General features: G+C 44.1%; 2 protein-coding genes and 1 pseudogene across 3 annotated transcripts in view; 2 read left to right on the top strand and 1 right to left on the bottom strand.

Annotated features, from left to right (window-relative positions):
- The window catches only part of MTA3 (metastasis associated 1 family member 3), a 169774-nt gene extending 155502 nt beyond the window's left edge, over positions 1-14272 (bottom strand). Inside the window, exon 1 of the mRNA XM_070429106.1 lies at positions 13660-14272. The gene's annotated coding sequence lies outside the window, so the exon portion shown is untranslated. The remainder of the gene's footprint in view (positions 1-13659) is intronic.
- LOC139019628 (ATP synthase subunit g, mitochondrial pseudogene) lies at positions 11-354 on the top strand (annotated as a pseudogene).
- Positions 14273-15200: 928 nt separating the features above from the next.
- KCNG3 (potassium voltage-gated channel modifier subfamily G member 3) overlaps positions 15201-26356 on the top strand; it is a 33581-nt gene continuing 22425 nt past the window's right edge. Inside the window, exon 1 of one of the 2 annotated variants that reach the window (XM_070428420.1) lies at positions 15201-15823. In XM_070428420.1, the coding sequence (XP_070284521.1) occupies positions 15201-15823 (623 nt within the window). Of the gene's footprint in view, positions 15857-26356 lie in introns of both variants that reach the window. The other variant, XM_070428419.1, reaches the window with a different exon arrangement.

The following is a 26356-nucleotide window of genomic DNA, read 5'->3' as shown; positions in this document are numbered from 1 at the left end:
TCCTAGAACCATGGCCCAGTTTGTCCGTAACCTCATGGAGAAGGCATCTGCACTGGTAAATGCTGTTGTGATTTACTTGAAATGTAGATTGGCCACATTTTGGCACTATGCCAAGGTTGAGCTGGTTCCTCCAGCTCTTGCTGAGATCCCTAAAGCTATTCAGAGCTTGAAAAAAAAAAATAGTAGTATTCTAACTGGTAGCTTCCTATGCTCAAAGTTAAGGAAGCTCTGCTGAATGGTTTGGTAACCACTGAGGTGTGGTTGTGGTTTTATGTCGGCAAGATCATAGGAAAGCGTGGCATCATTTGCTATAATGTTTCAAGACCAATCTTTTTTAGAAAATGTTTTTATTGATTTGAGAGAGAGAGAAAGGGAGAGGGAGAAGCATCAATTTGCTGCCTCTTGCACGCCCCCTATTGGGGATCAAGCCCACAACCCGGGTATGTGCCCTAACCAGGAATTAAACCTGTGACCTTTTGGTGCACAGGATGATGCTCAACCAACTGAGCCAGGGCTGAAGACCAATCTTTAATAACTGTTTCCTTTTGGTTTATTATCTTACTGTTCTTCGACCATGGGTGATCAGAAGGGTATTTGAATTTTTAAAAAAATATTTTTTTTATTGATTTCAGAGAGGAAGGGAGAGGGAGAGAGAGATAGAAACATCAATGATGAGAGAGAATCATTGATTGGCTGCCTCCTGCACGACCCCCACTCGGGATCGAGCCTGCAACCGGGCATGTGCCCCCGACCAGAATCGAACCCGGGACCCCTCAGTCCCCAGTTCGATGCTCCATCCACTGAGCAAAACCAGCCAGGGTGAGTATTTGAATTTTTTAAAAAGATACCAAAAAAAGAAATAAAAATAAAAATCTCTTTTTTTATGAAAAAGAAAAACTGTTTGAAATGTTTCAGTCAAAATACCTTCCCCAGGCTCTTCAAGCCTGTATTATGTCCCTCTGTCTATAACACCATGGAAGTCAAAAGGGCTCTGTCTTAAAGGTCTCACTCCTGCTTATGAGCATCATCTCAGGACCACATCCAGCCATTCTCCCTCTAGACCAGCGGTTCTCAACCTGTGGGTCGCGACCCCTTCAGGGGTCAAACGGGCCTTTCACAGGGGTCGCCTAAGACCATCGGAAAACACATGTATAATTACCTATTGTTTTTGTGATTAATCACTATGCTTTAATTATGTTCAATTTGTAACAATGAAAATACATCCTGCATATCAGATATTTACATTACGATTCATAACAGTAGCAAAATTACAGTTATGAAGTAGCAACAAAAATAATTTTATGGTTGGGGGTCACCACAACATGAGGAACTGTATCAAAGGGTCGCGGCATTAGGAAGGTTGAGAACCACTGCTCTAAACTGAACATTAAAACACATTTTTTTCAGTAAAGAAGGGAAGGAAGAAAGGGAGGAAGAGAGAGAAGAGAGGAAGGGAGGGAGGAAGAAAAGAGGGAGGAGGGGGGAAAAAGGAGAAAAATGGAGGGAGGGAGGGAGACAAAGCCAAGCAGGCCTCAGTATTGCTCCAACACACTAGGCATGTAGCTGCCCCAGGGCCTTTGCACTCTTCCTGTTCTGTTCTCCAAAAATCCTCACACCTTACTCCTTTCCTTCACTGAGGTCTTTGCTGAATGCAGAGGCCTTCCTTGATTATCCTATCTAAAAGAGAACCCTATCAGCCTGGCCAGCATGGCTCAGTGGTTGAGAGTTGACCTATGAACCGGAAGGTCAAGGTTTGATTCCCCATCAGGGCACATGTCCAGGTTGTGAACTTGATCCCCAGTGGGCGCTGTGCAGGAGGTAGCCCATCAGTGATTCTCTCTCATCAATGATGTTTCTATCTTTCTCTCCCTCTCTCTTCCACTCTGAAATCAATAAAAATATATTTTAAAAAAATAAAAATAAAAGAGCACCCCATCATTCTGATCAGCTTTTTCTTCATAGCATTCATCAGCATCTAACATATTATATTTTACTTTGTAAACAATTGTCATTACTGTGTGTGTGTTTTTTAATCCTCACCCGAGGATATGTTTTCACGAATTTTAAAGAGAGTGCAAGGGAGAGGAAGAGAAACATTGATGTGAAGGTAGAACATCGATCAGCTGCCTCCTACACACCCCCTACCGGGGATCGAACCATCAACCTTTGGCCCAAACAACTGAGCCACACCAGCTGGCGCTCCTCCACTCAATTTTTTGGTGGTTCTGGGCACTGATTTCTCGGTTTGGGTGGGGTTATCTGGCTATAGACTTCAGGTGGTATTTGGAGTCCCTATGTATCCTGGCTCCCTGGGAAAACACTGATTGACATGACACGGCCATTCTTTTCCTGTGGCAAAGGAGAGGTTTCAATGGAAATGCAGAAGTAACAGGATTCAATTCACCTGCCATATCTCACCCTTAAGAGACCCAAGAGGATTCAGGTTTTGGTAATCCAATTGTATGTCATGGAATACAGTGGGGCCTTGACTTACGAGTGTCCCGACTAACGAGTTTTTCGAGATACGAGCCGTCTCTCGGCCGATTTTTTGCTTTGAGTTGCGAGCTAAAATTCGGGTTACGAGCCAGCTTCAGATACCCCACCGCTAGTTGGCGCAGCGAACGTCACAGTGAACGCCACAACATCAGCCCAGCATCACGTGTCTCACTCGTTCACTTTATGATTTGACATACGAGTAATGTGAGTTACGAGTTCCGTCACGGAAAGAATTAAACTCGTAAATCAAGGCCCCGCTGTATTAGGTCTCTCCAGTTTGGGCTATCAGGCCTGGAGGGTAGCCTTACTGCAGGTGCCCTTTAAAAAACACATACTTTTTTTCTCTTCCACCAGTGCCAAAATACAAGGTGGTAGGGCCTTAGTACTACCACATTCTGAGACAACATAGGACCACTCCAAGATTGGAGGCCTCTGCCTCCCTATTTATTTATTTATTTATTCATTCATTCATTCAATCATTTATTTATATTATTATAGACTAATGGATATGTATTTTGTACTTTGGTAATAATTCAATACCACTTAATTATTTTTGCTGAAATTGGTCCAGCTTTGGCCGTTGGAAGCTCTTTCAGTTGGCTCCTCTGTTGCCTGGACATACTGCCATCATTGTGGTGGTTTTGTTTCATTAGCAGTTCCTTACTTTCTGGCACTGTATGATACTCCGGATTCATTGTGCCCCAGTCCTAGAATCAGCTGCTTCTCTAAGGAGTCCTGGTTCCTTTATTGGAGAATGATATTAGAAGCCAAGATCAGGCCACTAGGTGTGCTCAACTATAGTTTCATTCTCTACTATTTCCTGACCTAAGGTAAAGTGTGCTATACTTTTGCTTCCATTTTGGTTTCCTAATTTCTTTGTATACTTTGATACTCATTCTCTCTTTTGCTTTCTCTATATATTTAAAGCTGCTTAAATAAGCTTTGGTTGGGGATGTCCATGGGTTTTCACCACTAGATTACTCAATCACATTTCTTTCTTTCTTTCTTTTTTTTTTTTTAAATATATTTTATTGATTTTTTACAGAGAGGAAGGGAGACGGACAGTTAGAAACATCAATGAAAGAGAAACACCGATCAGCTGCCTCCTGCACACTCCCCACTGGGGATGTGCCCGCAACCAAGGTACATGCCCTTGACCAGAATCGAACCTGGGACCCTTGAGTCCGCAGGCCGACGCTCTATCCACTGAGCCAAACCGGTCAGGGCTCAATCACATTTCTTGTCTCAAGTCTAGATTTGAGCATCTGCATCCATTTCTTTCCTTCTGAATGTAGGGTATCAACATTTTGTAAAATAAAACTATGACATTTGCCTTGAGTTTGTAACCCTGTAAAAATTAGAATTCTATAAAATCATTTCTGGGGTAGGAAAGAGGGAGTCACTTGGGCACCTATGAAACTGGAGTCAGTGTGATCCTAATCAGAAAAGACTTGAATCTCATGAAGATATGTCAATTTTCTGTGCATAATAAAAAACCTATTTTTTTAAAGCGGGAGGAAAAGACAGGGAGAGAGAGAAACATTGATGTGAGAGCATAACTTCAACTGGCTGCCTCTTACACGCCCCCTACTGGGGATGAAGCAGACAACCCAGGCATGTGCCCTGAGAGAATCCAACAGGCAATCTTTTGGTGCTCAGGACCACGCCCAACCGACTGAACCACATGGCCAGGGCATATTTATGGTTTTTAAAATCATTTATATCTGCTACTGCCACCCCGAAACCCAAGTATGGCCCCAAGTCCTTCTCTTTTCAGTTTAACATAGACTGAATTTTGTATATAAAAATCTTTAAAAATACACACACACACACAAATGAAAAAGTAAAATATAGATTTTTTTATAAGCAGCTTAGAAATGGTGAGCTAACAGAGCACAGTATTCTTGTCCTAAGGTAACCATGATTTGCCCAATTGTCTTTATTGCAGACATGGGATGCTTCATGCTCTCACTTCTGTCTCTCAACCTGAGGTGGAGGAGAGGGCCAGCATTGCTGGGTCTGATAGGAGTCTTGAGATCATCCCTGGGCCTTCCTGGCATGAGCCCCCATTTGCCCCTCAAACTAGCCTGGGACTTGTACCCACCCTGGTGGTTCTCTGGCCCTCTCAGGTTCTCCCCAATTCCCACCTCACTGCCTCCAGCACTCATCTTCTGGGCTTCAAGCCAGGTGAGTTTAATTTTCCAAATGTCCCTCCTGGGATCCCTCTTTCTTTGCCCTGGAAGTTCTACCCTTTCTCTGTCCTATCTGACTATCCAAAGAATGTTTCTGAAGATCTTGAAAAGTCTGGTTATACTCTTTCATGAAGCTGGGCCTCTTGCTAGACTTCAGACTTCATTCAACAGTGTCACCATTGAATGCCAGGTGGCTGTCTTCTTAATTTAGAGTCCATCCCCTTTCTTGGATGCAGTCACTGCTCTTTCCTCCATATGCCTCCTAGTGGCCCTCTCAGGAAGGTTCTTTTTTTTATAGCCCCTAAAATGTTCAGTTCTAAGGGTACTGTTGCACCAAGAAGATTGACCTACTCAAGCTCAATGATGGCAAGATCCTTTCTCGGTCAAATTCTGAAGAGGAACCAAGTTATTCCAAGCAGTTCTCATTTTATCCCATAAAATCCCTCTGACCCCAATTGGTTTTGCAATATAAATCACTACAGTTTGACATCCAAAAAATACATTAAACAAGGTGCTTGCTAAGGCAGAGATGAAATTGGGTGCCCACTGCAGGAATGAAAAATGCCAGCCTCTCCTATATGTCTACTTGATTATTTAGAAAGTTAGAAGTAAGGGCAGAGTGCACATTCTTCTAGGGGATGCCACAGTGATGGAATCAAATGAATTGGCACTATTACTAGTATATCTCACAAAATTTCACAGTATGAGAAAACTTTGTTTGAGTGACACCATTAAAATTGGAGTTTCCTTAAGGGTCCTCCTATATGTAAGTCTCAGCAATGTTTATATAGAATGCAAATAACACTCTTGAGGTGGTGACTATTGTGAAATCACAGTGACTATACATGAATGTCTTGACTAATGTTGAATTAATGAAAATTATATTCGCTATGTCTTCCTTTCTGTAAGTATCTGTGGCTACTGAGATAGACCACTGACTGGCACAGTCATTGAGTGTCTGCTAATCCCCTGACACTAAGTTAAAAACACACTGTATCTAGAGAAGAGAATGCCTTGTCATCCTCAAAGGAAACTTGGTAAGCCTATTTTCTCCTTTCTTTGGAGATTTACACTGACATCTGCTCTAATTGTTCTTGCAGTTTCAGACATCACCACAGAAGCTAGTGAAAGGATAAGAAGCTTCTCAGAGTCCTTTGTTATAAAGATTTTTATTTGTGATGACTTTCCCGCGGGAAGGAAAAAAAATCCTCCTTGGAAAACCTAAAGTGCTGGTGATACTGTTGTAATAATCTGGTTATTATATAACAAGAAAGGAGCAAAGAGAAGACTAGATAATACAGGCATGCCATTTATACAGCTTTGCCAGAAAGCTGTAGTTAACACTCTCCGAGTCTGTTCCCTGATGATTGATGGGGACTAGACAATAGATGCATGTCCAGTAAGGTCTGGGTGAGGTAGGAAGGTGTTTACCTGTCAGTCACACCTGGAAACAAGTCAGTGGCCAGAAGAGGTGTGGCCACTGCATGGACACAAAACCTGAACATTTAATCTCCTAGGCAAAGGGAGTTCTTGATCTTGGCTCTCGGTCCTCTGGCTCTCTTGGGGACTCCAGTTGCAGGGGGCGCATTCCTTTGCATTCACCAACCTGACTCACAGCCATGTGGGACTTACACAGTGGACTGATGGACTCAATCTAGCCTGATGCTCTGCCAGGCCCAGCTCCAACATGGAAAGGAAACTTTGGACACTGGCCTTGCTTTTGGCTCTACTGGAACCCCAGCTGCGCCTTTCCCAAGACTGGATTAAGGGACATGGGACTTTGGAACCTGAGAAATGTAACTCCATGCAAACAAAGTCTTTACCACATCTCATGCTCATTTCAGCAGTGCCTCAAGAACCCCTCTCCCACGAGCGACAGGGAAATCTGGCCCACTACTTTTCCCGCAACACTAGCGAATGTGAAGCAGAGGGCAATGTTCCTTGAAGACACAGGAAGGTCCTATCTGAGGACAGGATGTTCCTGGGCCATGCGGCCACATGGAATTACAGTGGGTACTCATCTTAGCATTTAGTTGTTGCTGTTGTTAATCCTCACCCGAGGATATTTTCCCATTGTTTTTTTAGAGAGAGTAGAAGGGAGGGCGACAGAGAGATAGAGAGACACATAGGAATTAGCTGCCTCCTGCACGCACCCTGACCAAGGCCAGGGATCAAGCCCACAACTGAGGTACATGCCCTTGACCGGAGTTGAACCCGGGACCCTTCAGTCCACATGCTGATGCTCTATTCACCGAGCCAAACTGGCTAAGGCTCAGCATTATTTTTGCTGAGCCATTGACTCTGTTCTCTGACCCAGGCCTGAGACAGACTTTTACCAACCTAACTGCTTCTGCTTCAAACCTCCTTTGAAAACTACAAATCTTCCAAATTGCTGTACCTCTCAGCTTTCTACTGAAAGCATATTTTTTACTTTATTTTTTCTAACCTGTAAGAACATGTGTTGCAGGAAAAACAGAAAAATGCCTGGAATTTTTTCCATAGAAGGGTAATGGGATCACACACACCAGAATTGGATTATTTTATCTCCAGTTAAGAACTGGAGAAAAAAGCTCTGTATTTTAAATTCTGTACACTTTGGAGAAAAATGCAATTGCTGTTGAAGAGTATATCAATTATTAAGTGTGGAGCCAGTGCTATTTTGGTTGTATCTACAATGAGAAGATCATTTCCAGGAATACCCTATGCTTCATTTCAGTCAACCCCAGCCCCAATCTTTCCTCAGACAGAAATAACAGCACTGGGCATGGGGGGTAGGGACTGTGGGTCAGGGAAATTGATTGTGATTGGGACAGAAGGATAAGAACAGCAGGTGTTTTTTTTAAACTGACTCTTAAAGTGGTTAATTTTGGTTCATTATATTGATAAGGCAGCTGTCCTCTTTGCAGAATGGATAGAACAGAGTTGGCAACTTCCATCATTTAGAAAATGTCTTTGATTTTTCTTGTGAGTAGAATCCTCCCTCAGGCTGTCTGTGCCCTGCGATGTGATAAGGAGCAGAGTAGGGGAATCCCTGTCTCTCTGCTTGGCTCTCCCACTTCCTTCCTGCCTGGGTGCAAGACCTACTTTGCTGGAAAGCTTCTCTTCTTGATCTGGAGCACCCAGTCAGGCTGTTGGGTCTCTGAGATGTCCATCTACCACCGGAACAATGACCTTTTACATTTCTGTCCATATTTCCTGTAGTTCCTGAGCTAAGACACACAGAGCCTTCTGGATCCACATCCAACCCTTTCTGGACAGTTTCATTTTTTGGAAAGAATTTGATTTAATAGTGGACAGTTCTTTCCTTGCAGCCCCTGGTCTGTCTCCACGTTGTCTCTTTCCTCCAGGGACAAGTAGGAGAGGATGATGGGACCCAGACACCACTGGAGCTGATTCTAAGAACTTTTCTAAAGAAAGCACCTGCTAGATAAGGAATATAGGGTGCTCACTGATCCAGGGTAGGGCCCCCTCTATGAGTAGGACCCTGCAGTGCCTTTAAATGCCAGGAGGCTGGCATATACTGCAAGTACAGAGGGTAAGCAGTGCCAAGGTCTCTTCTGCCAACCATTTAACAAAACTGAGGTGTTTTTTTCAGAAAGAGCCTGGATTTCCCAAGGTGATCAATTCCTGCCTCACTATACATCTACACTGATACTGTTAGTTCAGCACTCAGAGAACTTTAATCAACACTGATAGTCATTCATCCCTTCAACAAATAGTTACTGAGCTTCAACAAGGAGCCTGGCACTGCTCCGGGAGCTGGGGACACCACTGTGAACGAGATCCAGGATTCTTGCTCTCAAATGGAGTGAGCAGAGTAATGATAAACAAGAAGCAGGTGCATGAGCAAGGTGATTTTTTTATAGTGAGAAGGGAGTAAAGAAAACAGGTTGATATGCTAGAACGAATGGTTGGGGAAGGCCTCTCTGAGGAAGTGACATTTGAATTGAGACTTGACTGACAAGGAGTCAACCACAGTGCTTTGGGTCAGAGTGTTCCAGGCAGAGGGAGTGGCAGGTGCATGGCGCCCAATGTAACTGAGCAGAGAAGGAGGCAGGTCACAGTAAGGATGGGAGGAGAAAAAGGAGAGAAAGAGAATTTGGTAGGAGGGTATGTGCTGTGACATTCAAAAAAAACAAAACTAGTTTTTTCAAAACTGAAACATAATTCTTACATTTGGTAAAATAATAAAATAAATAAAAGGACAAGAGGTTTATAATAACCAATAACAAGTAGGTCTCCTATCTACTCCAACCTTCCCAGTCCCTCAATGAAGAAACAGCCACCCATAACTGTATTTTATGTATTCTTTCAGAAATCTTATTATATACCTATTAGAGGCCCAGTGCACGACATTCCTCTCACAGTCCAGGACCCCTTGGGGGATGTCCACCTTCCCTGAGGGGTCCTTAGCGCTGCCCAGGAGGCGGAGGCAGGAGAGTCTCCCACCACCTCTGCTGCGCTCACCAGCCGTGAGCCCAGCTTCTGGCTGAGCGGCGCTCCCCCTGTGGGAGCGCACTGACCAGCAGGGGGCAGCTCCTGCAGTGAGTGTCTGTCCCCTGGTGGTCAGTGCGCATCATAGCGACTGGTTGTTCCACCATTTGGTTGATTTGCATATTAGCCTTTTATTACATAGGATATTCATATATCTTTATTATGAAGAAGGAATAATTTAGCCCACAGCTCAGGACCTAGGCTCTTTCTACTTAGCAATGTGTGCTGACCACCCTGGCGGGGTACATATGGGAGACAGCCGATTATGGATATTTCTCTCTCACATCGATTTCTCTCTTTCTCTCTCTCTTCCTTCCTCTTTCTTGCTACATTTATCTACAAAGCATCTAAGGCAGTGGTTCTCAACCTTCTGGCCCTTTAAATACAGTTCCTCATGTTGTGACCCAACCATAAAATTATTTTCGTGGCTACTTCATAACTGTATTGTTGCTACTGTTATGAATCGTAATGTAAATATCTGATATGCAGGATGGTCTTAGGCGACCCCTGTGAAAGGGTCGTTGGACTGCCAAAAGGGGTCACGACCCACAGGTTGAGAACCACTGGCATAAAGTGTCCCGGAGCTGAGAAAAAGGCAGGGGCATTGGTGTGGGATGGGGTGACATAACCCTCTGGAGTCTTCTCATTTTTAAGAATGGGGTCCATGTGGTGGGATGGTTCTGTAGGGCAGTTTATTCAAAGTTACAAGTTTACCTTCTACAGGGGTAATGGCAGATGATGTCAATAGAGTCTTCCATACATGAAAATAGAGACGTGTACAGGTTACATTTCTATTCAAAAAGCCAACTTTTTGGCCCTGGCCGGGTAGCTCAGTTGGTTAGTGTTGTCCTGACACACCAAGGTTGTGGATTCGATCCCCAGTCAGGGCACATACAAGAAGCAACCAATGAATGCACAAATAAGTGGAACAACAAATTGATGTCTCTCTCTCTCTTTCTCTCAAATCAATAAAAATTTGTTTAAAAATCCAACTTTTTAATGAATCTATTGTTGCTGCAGATGCTGAGAAACTAACTGGTTTAACACAAATACTTGGAAATATGAATTAACAGCAGAGTGAAGGCTTTCTAAAGCAAAGTTGATAAGCAAGCTGCAAGGACCAGCAGTGCCCACAGGGTATTTCAATTTATAAAGCTTCCGGGCAGGTGTTCAGAGTCCCTGACCACATCTAGTTGTGCAATGCAAAGTGATAGAGGAGTCTGTGTTCAATCCAGAGTCAGCAGTATAAGGTTCACAACTTTACACTGAACATTTTTTAAAATATATTTTTTATTGATTCCAGAGTGGAAGGGAGGAGAGATAGAAACATCAATGATGAGAGAGAATCATTGATTGGCTGTCTCCTGTGCTACTGGGGATTGAGCTCGCAACCTGGGCATGTGCCCTTGACCGGAATCGAACCTGGGACCCTTTAGTCCCCAGGCTGACACTCTATCCACTGAGCCAGACCAGCTAGGGCATTACACTGAATTTTCGATGGTTCAGGTTACTGATTTGCGGTTGGTCACATTTTTAGATGAATCAATTCACTTGTCCAATTTGTATTTATTTAGAACCCTGTAATGAGAATGACATGGCCTATTTGGGCTTGTGGAAGCATACATGAAGTGAGATTTTTTTCCGTGTCATGCACTGAGCTATACCCCACCCTCACATCATCTCATTTAATCCTCACATCACCTCTTTGATGTAGCTATCATTATCTCTGCTACGTGGAGGAGAAAATGGAGGCTTAAGGAGATTAAGGAACTCGATCCAGGTCACTTAGCAAACAAGTTGTGCAGCCAAGATTTCAATCTAGGGAGGGCCGTTAATAACCAGTTTGAACTTTATTATAATACTAGAGGCCCAATGCACAAAATTTGTGCAAGGGGCTCAGCCCCCGCCACCGCGGCTTTGTCCGGAAGGACGTCCAGTCTAATTAGCATATTACACTTTTATTATTATAGACTAGAGGCCCGGTGCATGAAATTCATGTAAAGGGGGAAGGTGTCCCTCAGCCCGGCCTGCACCCTCTCCAATCCAGGACCCCTCAGGGGATATCTGACTGCCGGTTTAGGCCCGATCCCTCTCCCAGTCCGGGACCGCTGGCTCCTAACTGCTCACCTACCTGCCTGCCTGATCGTCCCTAACCTCTCTGCCTTGGCCCCTGCCACTGTGGCTTTGTCTGAAAGGAGGACCGGGCGACCGGAAGATATCCGGTCGATCTGGTCTAATTAGCATATTACTCTTTTATTAGTATAGATAATATTGTAATTCTGTAGATCTATAGACCTTTTTGGTTCTTGAACTTGGGAATGACTTGATTAAAATGAACAGAAGGAAGAGCTGTCTGGTGGCATATTACAGGATTCACATGAGGAGGAAAGAGCTGGAGTGCAGGGAGATCAGATAGAAGGTTGTGGCAGCAATGCAGGCCCTGAAGATGGAGTGATTAGAGTTTGGAACTAGAAAACCTGGTTCCAGCCCATCTCTACCATGATGCTGCTGACTGGGGTACCTCAGGCAAGTTACAGCCACCACATCTCTGGAGCCTTCTTACTCCTCCCTAAATAATGGGTTGATAAATTGAGATGACAAAATCTCTTGGTTCTTTCAAATTCTAAAATTCTGCCTGATGCCTTTAAATTTTAATGCATTCTAAAGATTTATATATGAAGGCCCTAAATATCATCTGGAATCTAAGAAAGAATTTAGATGTCATAATTCTTAACATAGTTTTCAAAGTACAAAAGAGTAAAATCGTTTTTTAAGAAGGTTTTCTAAACCAGACAAGCCAATTGTTTCTGCACCTTACTGTTTCCTTTGTTTAAGAAAATGATTTGGGTATTGCTGCTACAGCAGTGGTTGATGAATCAAATAGGAATATTACTCTGGAAACAAATGAAATGATTTAAATCCATCTCTAAGAAATGTTGGAGGCACAAATTGTATTGCCATCATATTAATTTGTTTTCTGAGCTCATATTTAATTCAAAATGTGATATTTCTTTAACTGGTCCAATCAACAGAGTTTAGAGCGATTTTAGATGGAGAACACAGGAAATAAATACAGTAATGTTGGAGCAAATAATCAACAAAATAATTGGTCTCTATTCTGTGGCTTGTGATGCTTCTAGAAAGTATTTTTAACAGTTCCCTGAGGAATTGGCTCTTGTTGAAGCCAGGCTCTTCTCTCAACTCACATCTGCAAACTTTTGTCCATCCTCATCTGCTATAACAAATCAGTGTCCAGGCTCTGCTGAGCTCTCAGCCTCCATGTTTCCTTTCTCATCTACAAAGACTTGGGGATGGGGTTTTCATTCCTGAGTTGCAGAAGGACTTCTCCTTAGAATAACCCAACAGGCAAAGGAATCTTCCTTTAATAAAGGCCATTTATATAATTAAAACCTTCTAGGATGAAATCTAAATTCTGCAGTTGAGATCCCCATCCTTACAGCTAAGCAAATGCATTCATTCGCTTTCTTTAGACTTTCATCCTTCACATCTGAGAGTTTTCTCCTTGGAATGCTCTGTTCTTTCATCCAGCTCATGATCATCACCTCCTTTGATTCTATCCTGAAACTCACTTCCTTCAGGATGTTTTCCTGGTTTAGTAGCTACTTAGCAAAGAAACTCCTACTTTTGAGCTTTCAATCATATTAAATACTTTTAAGATAAATTATTCGCATCTAGGGGTAAATAACTTATAGATTTTCATTCTTTAAGAAACCACCCACCAATAAACTAAAATAAATAAATAAATAAATAAATAAATAAAAGGAAAGAAACCATCCAAACAAAATAGAAACAGCAGAATCATAGATACATAGAACTGACTGACAGCTGCGGGGGGGGGGGGGGGGGGGAGGGGGGGGAAGGGGGGGGAGTTGGAGGCCTGGATGAAAAAGGTAAGGGATTAGACAAAAAAAAAACAAAAAAAACCCAAAACCCACAGACACAGACAACAGTATGGTGATTGTCAGAATGGAAGGGGGCGCAGAGGGATGTGGAAGAGGGCAAAGGGGGATAAATGGTGGCGGAAAGAGACTTACTTTGGGTGGTGAGCACAGGATGCAGTACGTAGATGATGTGTCATTGAGTTGTACACTTAAAACCTGTATGGTTTTATTAACCAATGTCATCCCAATAATTTAACTTTAAAAAAGAAAAGGAAAGAAACCACGTAGTGATTTTTTTACTTTGTGAGAACACTCCCAATTTTCAGTGTCTTATCCTCCCCCTCCCCCCCAGGATTGCATACTAGACCTAGAGCAAGATGACTCTCTTTGGTGACCTCTAGCGGGCACGAGACAATCCTACAAAATTACGAAAAGTGAAGGGCAAAGTAAAACCCTTCTTGGTAACCAGCTGGGTTACTCTCAGGTCAGATGACCGCACATCCCACCCAGCTCCACCCTTATTTTTTTCTTCCAGTATTTGTTTTGCATTTAACATAGTTTGCCTTACGACTCACCTGTTTCAGCTCTGCGCGGGCTGGACTGCCGGTGTCAGATGTCGCGTGAATTGCTGGGAGCAGTTTAAAATAATCCCGGCCAAGCGGAACCCATTGTCTAGGCATGGACCAGAGCAGAGCACAGGGCAGTTCGCCCTGCGGAGTCTTCAGGGGTTCTTAAAGCTCCAAAGGCCGGTGCTGCAGCCAGCTTGGGGGTGCACGGGGGCAATCAAGACTTTATGAAAAGGAGGATGCAGACGAAGGCAACGAGCAACTCTGTTCTTGCCGGTGGCAAGGCGATTCTCTCCAGACTTTCACCCCACTCTACAGCAAGAGTCACGATGGGGTCCGGGCGCGCTACCTGTAGGCGCCCTCTTAGGACCGGTGCCCCAGAAAGCGGGGGCCGGGGCCGTTCTCCTCCGCGGGAGAGTGGCACCGAGGTTGGGCGTTGGGGTGTGTGGCCGCCCTCGGAGCACGCGGTACGTGATCTCCGCGCCGGGAGAGGAAGAGCAAAGTCGGCAAGGAAAGCAATTGCTGGGGTATCTTCTCTGAGAAACCCTTTGGTCTCAGAAACCGAGCTGGGTTCTGGATAGTTTCTGGAAAAAGCTCTCGTTTCAAACGCCGTCTGTCCCCGCCCCTCCAAACCCGCACCCCAGTCCTCACCCGTGCTTACCACGTTCCCTCCCTTTGGGGGCTGATAACGGGCTCTGGGGTACTGTCCAAGCCATCCCGATGGCCCCGGGCGGGACGCGGGAGCAGGTATCCCAGCCGCGGGGCTTGGCTCCCCCCTCCACCCGGGGGCTCCCCGCTCCTCACCTCCCCGCCCCGCGGACCCCTCCCGGCCACTGCGGGAGCGGAGAGGGAGGACGGCGTCACGAGGCGGGGAGCCCGAGGTCCAGGGCGGGGCGCCGGGGAATCCCAGCCGGAGCGAGCCCGGGAGGTGCGGGCGCGGGTGGGAAGAGGAGGGCGGCGCGCGTTGGGAGGTGAGCCGAGCGGAGCCGGGAGCCGAGGAGGCCCCGCCCCCGCCTCTCCGAGCCGGCTCCTCGCCGCCTCCGAAACCGCTCACTTTGCTTCTCGCCTCTGGACGGCGGCGGGGCGGTTGCCACATCCGCGATCGGAGGGAGCGCCGAGGACCTGGAACCATCCCGCACCAGCTTCCCCTCTCGGCGCCCGCGCCCCTCCGGGGGAACAGCGACCCCGCCTTGGAGAGGACACCCCGGCCTCTGAGGGGGGACCTCCCGGTCGCGAGGGGCGGCGGCTCTGAGCCTCGGTCGCCGCCTGCGGGGTGCAGAGCTGACGCCGGAGGGGACTCCCGGGACACCTGCAGGTACCGCGGCGCGGAGGGAGTGTCTCTAGGAGCGACGCTGGGCAGCCGGGGAGGCGAGAGCCCAGGGGTCCCCGGGTCGGCGTAGAGCAGAAGAGGAGCGCGAGGCAGAGCGGGCCAGACCGCGCGCGGGCCCCGACGGCGCGCTCCTGGGTCGGCCCGCGGCCGGCAGACCCTGCCCGGCGGCGAGGGGGCGGCGGCGGCGCCCTCGGGCCTCGGGGCTTCGGGGCGGCCAGCCATGACCTTCGGGCGCAGCGGGGCGGCCTCCGTGGTGCTGAACGTGGGTGGCGCCCGGTACTCGCTGTCCCGGGATTTGCTGAAGGACTTCCCGCTGCGCCGCGTGAGCCGGCTGCACGGCTGCCGCTCGGAGCGCGACGTGCTCGAGGTGTGCGACGACTACGACCGCGAGCGCAACGAGTACTTCTTCGACCGGCACTCGGAGGCCTTCGGCTTCATCCTGCTCTACGTGCGCGGCCACGGCAAGCTGCGCTTCGCGCCGCGGATGTGCGAACTCTCCTTCTACAACGAGATGATCTACTGGGGCCTGGAGGGCGCGCACCTCGAGTACTGCTGCCAGCGCCGCCTGGACGACCGCATGTCCGACACCTACACCTTCTACTCCGCCGACGAGCCGGGCCGCGAGGAGCCGCGAGCCGGCGGCGCCGAGGCGGCCCCGTCCAGGCGCTGGCTGGAGCGCATGCGGCTGACCTTCGAGGAGCCCACGTCGTCGCTGGCCGCCCAGATCCTGGCCAGCGTGTCGGTCGTGTTCGTGATCGTGTCCATGGTGGTGCTGTGCGCCAGCACACTGCCCGATTGGCGCGCCGCCGCGGCCGACAACCGCAGCCTGGATGACCGGAGCAGGTACTCCGCCGTCCCTGGGAGGGAGCCCTCCGGGTAGGACGCACTGCTTCTTTGCCCGTTGCGTCCGTCCTGTCACGTCTGTCCGTCCCGGTCCTCGTCGGTCGCGTCTCTGTCCTGTATGCCTCTGGGCGGCCGAGCCGGTCTAGGTTTGGGGCCCAGCAAGGGACGGGTTGGTGCTCACTCCCCATCCCCATTTCCCCGGGCACGAGCGAGTGGCCCCCGTACATATAAGACGCCCCTCTCTTGGGAGACTCGCCAGGCATGGAGAGGGGCAGGTAGAGACAAGCCTCCCATCTTTGTAGTTTACTTTTGAGCAGTTCCCAGCCGGTTAATGAGGTTCCTGCAAACTTTTATTGGTAGGATTCGACAATTTAAAATTGAACCGAGAGCAGTTTGAATTATGTATTTGCCGATTTGGGGTGGTATTTGAAAAGACGGTCTTGTTATTGTGAATGAGGTCTGCTCTACACTGTCCACACATTCTTTGCACGCTGCATAAAATGTACTGTAATGAAATTGTTATGTTATAAAGGAGATTGACTTAACTATAGACTCAGTCTAAGTAATGGATGGTCATGCTCTTCTCTCTCCTTCTTTCCTACAAAGTATGGAGTTCACAGAGTGCCTGCCCACCATTGGGTACCAAAGGTTCACACTGTGACACGCAGAGGGATCTTCAGTGTGGAGAGGGGAAAAAACATCACCTTGGGAGAGGAGAAACATCTAAACTGCTCCAAATCCAGAACCAGTATTTGAGTAGTTAATTTTTTTTAAACTTTACTAGGATGAAAGGAAAATATTGAAATCTTTCCTTAGATCATTCTTACCTGAGTAAAGTTGGACTTTTAGGGGAGACTGCCTGTTTGGGCACAAATACAGAATTGCTTGTTTTGTTTTACCTTTGATACTGTTTTAAGATTCCCCTCAACCCTTTTTTAAATTAGGTTGCGCCAGTTAATCTTTTCCTGATAGGCATGTGCATGTTTCTAATGGTGTTATTTCTCTGCCTTGATATTGCAGTGGGTGTTTTCCACATAATATTATTCCTTTGGAGAGGAAAGATTTTTTTTCTTATAAATCTGAGAAGTAAATAAAATTGTCTAGTACCATGGAGTGCATTACTGATATCTTGGCATGAAATCCAAGATACATGCTTTGGAAGGAAATTCATTAGAAAACTAATTTTGTTTAATGTATTAGGTTTTGAGTTTTCAATTTATCAATAAGAATTACTTATTTGGTACCACAACAGTACAATTAAATTAATTTAGATACCTAAATACGTAAGTGCCTTTGATTCTTTTAGAGGGCCATAGGAAAATGATTGGCCTTGAAACGATTCACTAGTAATTGTAGAATTCTACAGTTAGTGAAGGTTTAAGCTACATTAGCAAAGGAAGCAGGAGAAATGAGTTATCACTATGAATGTTTAGGGGAGTTGGCTAAATCAGTATATAAGCAAAAACAGTCAAATAAGCTGAATAATAATTTTTGGGGGGTGGGGGTGTTTGGGGAGAAGGGAAAGGCAGTCTGGCGAGCTTAATATAAAGCATTTGGAAAGAAATAGGAGACGAGGATAATAATAATGGGAGGGAGAGAAAGGGAGAGAGAGAGAGAGAGAGAGAGAGAGAGAGACCAAAAAGGGAAGAGACAGATGGAAAAGAAGAAGACTGCAAAAGAAGTGAAGAAAGAAGATAAGAGTACTGCTTAATTTGTGTATATGTATTTCATGTATGTATATAATTATTCAAGTCAGAACTGTTTCCTAGATACGCAGATATTTCAGGCAAAAGCATCTTTTTCTTGGCTTAATGGCCCAGTTTTAAGCTTCACTTTGATGGTAGGTATATGGAAATCAGTATCTGTAATGCCAAACAGGTAAACTGAAGGATGACTGGATGACTAAGGAGGTTGCACATTACAGAGGGAGCCTCCCACAGGCCTCCTCCAACCCGGAGGGCCCTAAACTGGCACTTTGAGTAGAACCTCTCAACGCCTGCTTGCTTATGGTTGCTGAAATTAGTCTTTCTAAAACAACATTCTGATCATTGGTTATATTTTGACATCTACCAAATAAAGTCAGAACTTCTGTCTTGGCCTTCAAGGCTCATGTCACAATATGTCTTCTTCTTTTTTTTTTAACTTAGCCCATTGTAATTTGCAAGAATCTTTTGAGTATCTGCTGTGTTCAAGGCACTGTTGGTGTTTCAAATATTGTAACTTTTTTTTTTTAAAGAAAAGGTGTCAAGTTGGTGATGTAGGAATCAGAGAGTTGACCAACAGTTGAGTTGTTCAGAGAAGGCCTTCAAGGTGTGGGAGGGTGGATACAAGCCATCTTTGGAAGGTTGCAGAGGTTGTGCACTGCCCAACATGGGAGAAGGTATTATTTATGTAAACTACAGTGTTCACAACCTGTGCAACCATGTGTGCCACCTGGGAACAAAATCAGGAGAATTTTTCAGGTGAAAGAAACGGCGTGGACATAGGCTTGAAATTTGTATATTATGTTCGGTGGGTATGAATCCAGTGAAGGAGTGAGAGGTAGATGAGAGCAGATGCTAGAAGGGCTGTAATGAGAGGGTGAATAGTTTTGTTTTACAAGCAGTGGTTAGTCTTTGATAGGTTATGTGTGTAAAATAACTTCATGAGTTTTGCACTGTTGATTGGAGATGGGGGAGGTTGAAAACAGGAGGATGCGTTTGGAGATCTATCCAGAGGAGGGAATGAGAGCTTGGATTGCTTTGAGGTAGTGAGAATGGAGAAGAAATGACAACTCTGGGAGATATTAGGAAGAATCAAAATTAATCTAGGGCATTGGAAGGATACAGGCTCAGGGACTGATTAAATGGGCTTCCAGGAGCTAGGAGTACTTCCGCCACCTGCAGGCTCCATTTGTCCAGACTGGTCTGCTCCCTTGTTCCCAAACCATACTGTGCGTTTCCTTGCCTATTGAAACTGGATCATACATCAAGCCCAGCTCAGATGCTATTTCTCTTTTGAAGCCTTTTCTGATTACCCTAGTAAATGTGATTTTCCTTCTGAATTTCTTGAGGGATTGCTTACTTGTGCTACTTACTTGGCATCTATAATATCCTTTCTAGCATGGTCATTATTTTTTCAAATAAACATGTCCTAGCTCCTAAACTAGATGAGTTGAAAATCCCTAGGAGGCAGCTAAATTCTCCTATACTATTTATTATGATAGCATCTTCTAGGAAAAAAAATGATTATCTCAGCACAATAAATACTACTGTTTATATTACATTTCAGAATATAACCTTCCAGGAATATATCTTCTCTTGCAGAGATTGGAGAGCTGGGTGGAATAGGGCTGTGGCCTTCGGATGGCCCACGTCTTAGTTGAGGACAGTGGGATCCTGTGCTAGAGTGAGAAAAGTCTATTAAATCAAAGAACAGTTATTTATGATGTACTTACTGTGCAAAAGAAGTAACAATATGATTTCCTTTTTATCGGCCTTTTGAAATTGTGGAATGGCACACAATCTGAAGTTTGGAAGAAATCTTGAGAGGTTTTTCAAATCAGTAATTTAAAAAATTTGTGTATGGATATGGTCTTTTAAATTGATTTGTTTTAGATGATTAATAATCATATAAATGATAGTTTAAAGCCCATAAGCTACCAAAGCAAGCCTTTCTCCATTACCCACCCATTCAGTTCTTTCATGCAACCAAAGTTATTTTCTGTCATTTCAAAGACGTTTTGTAGATTTACAAAGCGTATCATATATATTTTCAAAATAAACAAACAAACAAACAAAAAACCCACAGCATGATAACACTGCTCTGAAACTTGCTTTATTAACTAACCAACATGTCATGGAAATTGTTCCATCTACATATATAAAAGCCTAAGCGACCGTTCAATCTTTCAGCTGGTAGCTGTGACGTGCACTGACCACCAGGGAGCAGATGCTCAATGCACAGGCATGGAAACATGGAACAGACTGATGAATCTCAGAGGGAAGGGGGAAAGTGGAGGATGAGAAGAGATTAACCAAAGATCTTATATGTATACTAGAGGCCCGGTGCACGAATGATTTGTGCACCTGTGGGGTCTCTAGGCCTGGCCTGTGGGGATCGGGCTGAAACCGGCAGTCTGACATCCCCTGAGGGGTCCCGGATTATGAGAGGACCTTTAGTACGAGTATAAAGAACTGTCTGATTCTCTTATACAGCTGCATAATATTCCTTTGTATAGAATAATTTCTAGATATTTGTATTGTTTCTTGTATGTAGGATATGCTGTAGTGAATATCCTTGTGCATGTGCATTATTTTGCTTTTATGAAAGTATATCCATAGGCTAACTTCCTGAAAGTTAAGTCATAGGGCATGTACACCTTTAATTTTCATAGATAATTCCAAATTGCTCTAAAAAATATTATATCAGTTTATACTCCCACCAGCAATATGTGAGAGAGTATATTTCTTCATAATCTACAAAGTGTCAATTGTGCTTTTATTCTTTATCATGCTGAAAGGTGAAAAATGATATCTAGTAGCTATAATTTATTTTTGCCTTATTTTGAGTAAAGGTACATCTTTTTAAAAAATACTTTTATTGATTTCTTTTAGAGAGAGAGGAAGGGAGAGGGAAAGAGAAAGAGAAACATTGATGTGAGAGCAAAACATCGATCAGCTGCCTCCCACATGCTCCCTACTGGGGATCGAGCCAGAAACCCTGACATGTGCCCTGACCTGGAATTGAACCAGCCACCTCTCTATTTCCAAACAACTGAGCCACACTGGCCAGGGCAAATTGTGCATCTTAACATTTATTTAGGGGGTCCTTTATCATACTTTTTGGTGAGTTATTTTACCTCTTGCTCATTTTTGTCAATGACTTTCATAGTTAGAAGATTAAAAAAAAAAGAAATCAGCCCTTTGTTTATGATATGAATTGCAAATATTTTGTTCTCTAATTTAGGATCCCATTAAAAGCAAACCATATTTGCCTAGAACATAGTAGCTGTACTTGTAATATCTATTTACTGAGAAAAAAATACATAAATGACTTTTAAGAACTGTGAATTCTAATCACCTGTCCATCATTTCTTGACTGCTGGCACTGTACCAGACACTGTGGATACAGAGGTACATAGACAGGGTTTCTGCTCTCATGGAGCTGGTGGGCTATGAGAGGGGAGATAGACAACAAAGTCAACAAATAAATAAGAATTTCAGATAGTGCCCTAGCTGGTGTGGCGCAGTTGTTTGAGCATCATCCTGTGTACCAAAAGGTCACTAGTTTGATTCCTGGTCAGGGCACATTACCAGATTGCAGGCTTGATCCAGTTGGGGAGGCAGCCTGATCAATGTTTCTCTTTCACGTTGATGTTTCTTTCTCTAAAACAATCCATAAAACATATTTAAAAAAAAGAATTTCAGATAGCAAAAGAAAATGAGCCTAGAATGCATAGGATGTGAGGAGGCAGCATGGCCTGAGACCTGAATGATGAGAAAGACTGGCCTAAGAAAAGGCAGGGAGAGTGTTTGGGACACAGGGAGCAGCAAATGCACAGGCTCTGAGAAAGCAATGAGCTTGGCTTGTCAACAGAATAGAAAAGGAAGGCCCATGCGGGCCAGCATTTAGTCCTAAGGATGGGAGAGGGGTAGATGAGATTTGAAGGAGGCAGGGCCCGTGTGCCCTGGGAAGGAGTTTGGCTTTTATTCCAAGCGTGACAGCTAAGACTTTGGAAGGTTTTAAAGCAGAAGGAAGATAGGATCTGATGTATTTTAAAAACACTAGTGACCCCTGGGTGGAGAATGCCCTGAGAGGGCAACATAGAGGTGTCAAGACCTGGCAGGTGGGATAATGTGGGGCTTGATACAGGGCAGTAGCACTGAAGATGGTGAGAAGTGATTGGATTTAGGTAAAAATGTGGGTGCTGCTATTGATGACTCATTTGCCAGTGCTAGACAGTATACGAGGTATCATTTATTGGATGAAGGGGTGTTGGACCCACAGACATTAGGGTCCCTCTTGCTTAACTGCCTTGGCCCACATGTAGTGAGCTGGGAATCCAGTTCTTTTCTATGTAGGGTCTGCTTCCCATTTGGGGTATTGTGAGGAGAAGGCGCTAGTGGAGGGATCTCCTGAGGGTGGATGGGAGAGGGATCATGTACCATTTTCCTTTTTGTACAACCAAAAGCATCTCATTGAGAAAACTGCCCGCCCCTTCTGTTAAAGATCTTAGGTGAAAACATTCACAACTTCCCTTCGTGTACAATTCTGATAACTAATCTTAGAATGATGATGCTCTTAATGTTATATCTGATTGATAAGGCAGACTGAAGATTTTTCAGGCAATTTGACTTCTAGTAACATTTGAGTAATCATTTCAACACTGCCAGAGAGATTAATGTTCTTTTGGTATTTGAACATATATACCAGTAGTCATCTTTTAAAGTTACTAAGCATTGCTGCCTGTTTCATAAAAAGATGCTGCTTGCTTGTCAGAACGGTGAGAAAGAGGGTGAGATGTAAAGTAGCTGTCCTTTTTACTTTTGGTCCCTTTTGCCCCTGAACTTGTGTCCCCTCAGTCAGTCTCAGCAGCGGTGTTCTCTTTTGAGTTTTAAATCTCTGTAGCATGCAAGGTCTTGCTGTGGTTTTAATCTGTTTTTTTAGAAATTATTTCCAGCAGTTGCTTCGTGTTGGAACTTTGATCTTTAATTTGTATTGCTTTATGTTGTGGTGGTGAGAATTTGAGGAGATGTAAAGATGTTAAGATTTCTTGTAATGTTATTTTAAGCCCAAGTTTAAAAAATGAAATCATCACAATGAAACACCAGCTGATGGAAATTTAAAAACCAATCATATTATTTATGTTGCCTTGTAGGCTAGTATTACATAAATCCAATAGGTTTTTAAGTACTTTAAAAATAAAAAGCAGCCTTTGAAACTGAAGATGGAAGTCTCAGTGATTTTACTTTGCAGATAAGGTGGATATTTTCAGAAGCCATTAATTAAAAGATCTCTGATAGTATTGAACATAACTCAGACCTCAGTTAAATTCTATTCTTTCACAGTGGACTGTTTCTTTTAATATGTCGATAGAGTTTTTCTATCTGCTGCCAATTTTAGAGTTCAGTGGAAGCTTTCTTTTGTCAATACCTTTTCTTTAATCAAGGTGCTTTTCCCCTCTCTTTTAGTAAGCAAGTCATCATCAACATTTTTTCTCTTGATTTTTAAAAAAATGAAAACTTTGCTCATTGGGAAAAAAGTATGGTTCTAAGGGTTATGAAGTGAAGAGTAAAAATGCCCCTTTCTTCTCACTCCCATTACCTAGTTTCTGAGTATTCTTCCAGAAATTTTCTATACACGTACAAACATACACACTCTTTCACACATATGCATATCTATACTAATAAAAGGGTAATATGCTAATTAGACCAGACATCCATTCGGATGTCCTTCTGGACAAAACCACAGTGGCAGCGGTTGAGGCAGAGGCGGTTAGGGGTGACCAGGCCAGCAGGGGAGGGCAGTGAGGGGCCACCAGGCTGGCAGGGGAGGTCAGTTAGGGGCAACCAGGCCAGCAGGCAGAGGCAGTTAGGGGCTATCAGGCCAGCAGGGGAGGGCAGTTAGTGGCAACCAGGCCGGCAGGGGAGGGCAGTTGGGGGTGACCAGGCTGAGAGGCAGAGGCAGTTAGGGGCTATCAGGCAGGCAGGCAGAGGTGGTTAGGGCAATCAGGCTGGCAGGCAGAGGCAGTTAGGGGTGATCAGGCAGGCAGGGGAGCAGTTAGTGGCATCAGGCAGGCAGGCAGAGTGGTTAGGGGTGATCAGGCAGGCAGGGGAGCAGTTAGGGGCATTAGGCAGTCAGGCAGAGTGGTTAGGGGTGATCAGGCAGGTAGGCAGGTGAGCAGTTAGGAGCCAGCGGTCCGGGATTATGAGAGGCATATCCCCTGAGGGGCCCTGGATTGGAGAGTGTGCAGGCCGGGCTGAGGGCCCCCCGCCGGTGCACGAATTTCATGCACCAGGCCTCTCTCTATATATAAAAGGCTAATATGCTAAGTGTCCATCCGGGTAATGATGTCATGTAGCATTGCTCGGCTTCCTCTCCCTAGCGACTAGCCTCCTTGCAATTTCTTCAGTCCAGGAACACGGCTTCCTTTATAGCCAAGTGGAAACATTTCACATTGTAACCAATGTCTGTGAAGCGTTTTCGTGTGCCTTATCTCATCTGATCCTCACAGAAGTCCTGGAGTAGGTAGATAGGAGACTTGGTAGAATCCTATTTTCTTTTCATTAACTGGAAAACGGGGATTTAGAAACTTGACCTGAATGAAAAGAAGTAAGAAATGGTGGACCTTGAAAATGACTTCAGGTTTTCTCACTGCACAGAATACAATCAAACACTGCTGCAGTTAAATATTTTACCCTTTGTTCTCCCTGCATGATCTACAATAATAATCTGCTTTGTGTTGATATTTACTGCTGTGTTGCTGACAATTACCTGAGAGAAAAGTTGGGGTGCCAAACTGGGCTGGAAAATGTTTAGCTACATCAGAAAGCAGGTCTAATTAAGCAAGTTTATTCTACATCTATAAAAGGCTAAGTTGACTCGTGCATGCATGATACATATAAAGCTCTGGCTGGCACCAATTGCCCACATGTGTTTCTATCTGTCATTGTTGATCATGAATTTGGTTGACACTCTATTATAAATAGAGAAAGGGTGAATAGCGATATTAAAATATTTCTTCTAATTAATTTCCTTTCAATGTGCACGAATTTGTGCACCAAGCCACTAGTATAATTATATTTACACATTATATAGATGTAAAAGAATTTGTAACTGGGATCATTCTATAATCTCATTTATCAGTTTAAAAATATGCTTTTATTGGTTTTTAGAGAGAGAAGAAGGGAGTGGGATAGAGCAATAGAAACATTGATGAGAGAGGAACATCATTGATTGGTTACCTACTGCATGCCCCTTACCAGGGGTTGAGCTTCGACCTCTTGGTTCTTGAGTTGATGCTCAACCACTGAGCCACACCTGCTGGGAAGCAGTTTTCGTTTTTCACTTAATATCTTGGAACTCTTTCCATATCAGTTTGCATAAATCTTCCTCATTCTTTGAAAATCTGTATAGTATGTATACTATACTATAGTATGGCTAGGTCATAATTCATTTAACAAGTGTCTGTCCAGTCAATAATAGTAATGGCTTTAATAGGCAATATTTAATGAGTAGTACTTAACCTATGCTAGTCACCTGTTAAGTTTTTACATGTATTTAGTCATCTAAGTCTCATAGCAGGCTTGTAAAGTAGTACTGTTATTATCCCCATTTTATGACTGAGTTTAGATAGATGATGTAATATGTCCAAACTCACATATTAAGTGGTGACCTGGTATTTGATATACACGTCCCTGCTTTACTCTGCTGTAAAATGGTTAGTTTGACTCTAGTTTTTAAAGAATGCAAACATTGGTGCAGAACACAATCTTTTTCATAGATCTTTGCAAATTGATGTGTGAGTATATGTTGTATAAATTCCAAAGGGGGAAAATGGCTGGGTTAAAAGGATGAATGAAATTTAGCACTACTCTTTATGAATAATAATAGCCATTATAAAAATGCAATTAATACTGAATAGAATACTAATATTACTAATATTTTAATGGCAAACACTTGGAAATAGCCTTTTAAAAATGTAACAGCTTTTTTGAGATGTAATTCACATACCAACAAGCTCACCTTTTAAAGTGCACAAGTCAGTGGCTTTTAGTATATTCATGGAGTTGTATCGCCATCACCACCCATACTGTTTTAAACATAATGGTTTGGTGGTGTATTTGAAGGAGTATATAATGTTCACATGAATGGCTAAGAAGGGGATGTGGGCATTTTGGCTGGGCAGGTGAATCAGACAAAGCAACAGGCAAAACATTTGTGTTTAAATTAATTAATTTGTGAGCTGGTTGGTTTTGTTGGAGTGTTTGGAATAGTTATGCATATTTAATTATTTTCTTAGCTTGAGAGTTGCAAGAACTCCTCAACTTTAGCTTTTACTTGTAAAGGGAGGTACTAGTATGTAATTGAGGCAACCATCTAACTTTATCAGACAAAAAATATGTCAAAGGAAAAGGCTCTGATGGAAAGAATCTAGAAATTGAAGTTTGGAGATTTTCTTGGACAGTTAATTCACTGCCCTACTCTGGGCCTGTCCTGTCACCTGTTAAGTGGAGGTAGCATACAGAGGGTCAAATGAAAGAATGAAGACTGAACCCTCAACAGAAGCTAAACTTCCTTAGGTCTTTATCTTTCCCTGTTTCACTGTTTATCTTTTTTTCAGATTGCATATGATTATGTCTTAGCTCCCTTTTAGTATAGAAGTTCTTGAGAACGGAAATTCTGTGCTTCACAACACATAGTTCAATACCTTGAACATGGATAGGCACTTATTTATTTAGATTTCAGAGAGGAAGGGAGAGGAAGAGAGAGATGGAAACATCAATATTGAGAGAGAATCATTGATCAGCTGCCTCCTGCACACCCCACACT

This window comes from Myotis yumanensis, unplaced genomic scaffold, assembly GCF_028538775.1.
Source record: "Myotis yumanensis isolate MYYU_CA2020_CCGP unplaced genomic scaffold, mMyoYum1.0.hap1 SCAF_11, whole genome shotgun sequence".
In the NCBI taxonomy this organism is placed as follows: Eukaryota; Metazoa; Chordata; class Mammalia; order Chiroptera; family Vespertilionidae; genus Myotis; species Myotis yumanensis.
The sequence above is the reverse complement of the archived record's forward strand: the minus strand, read 5'-3'. Positions and strand labels throughout refer to the sequence as shown.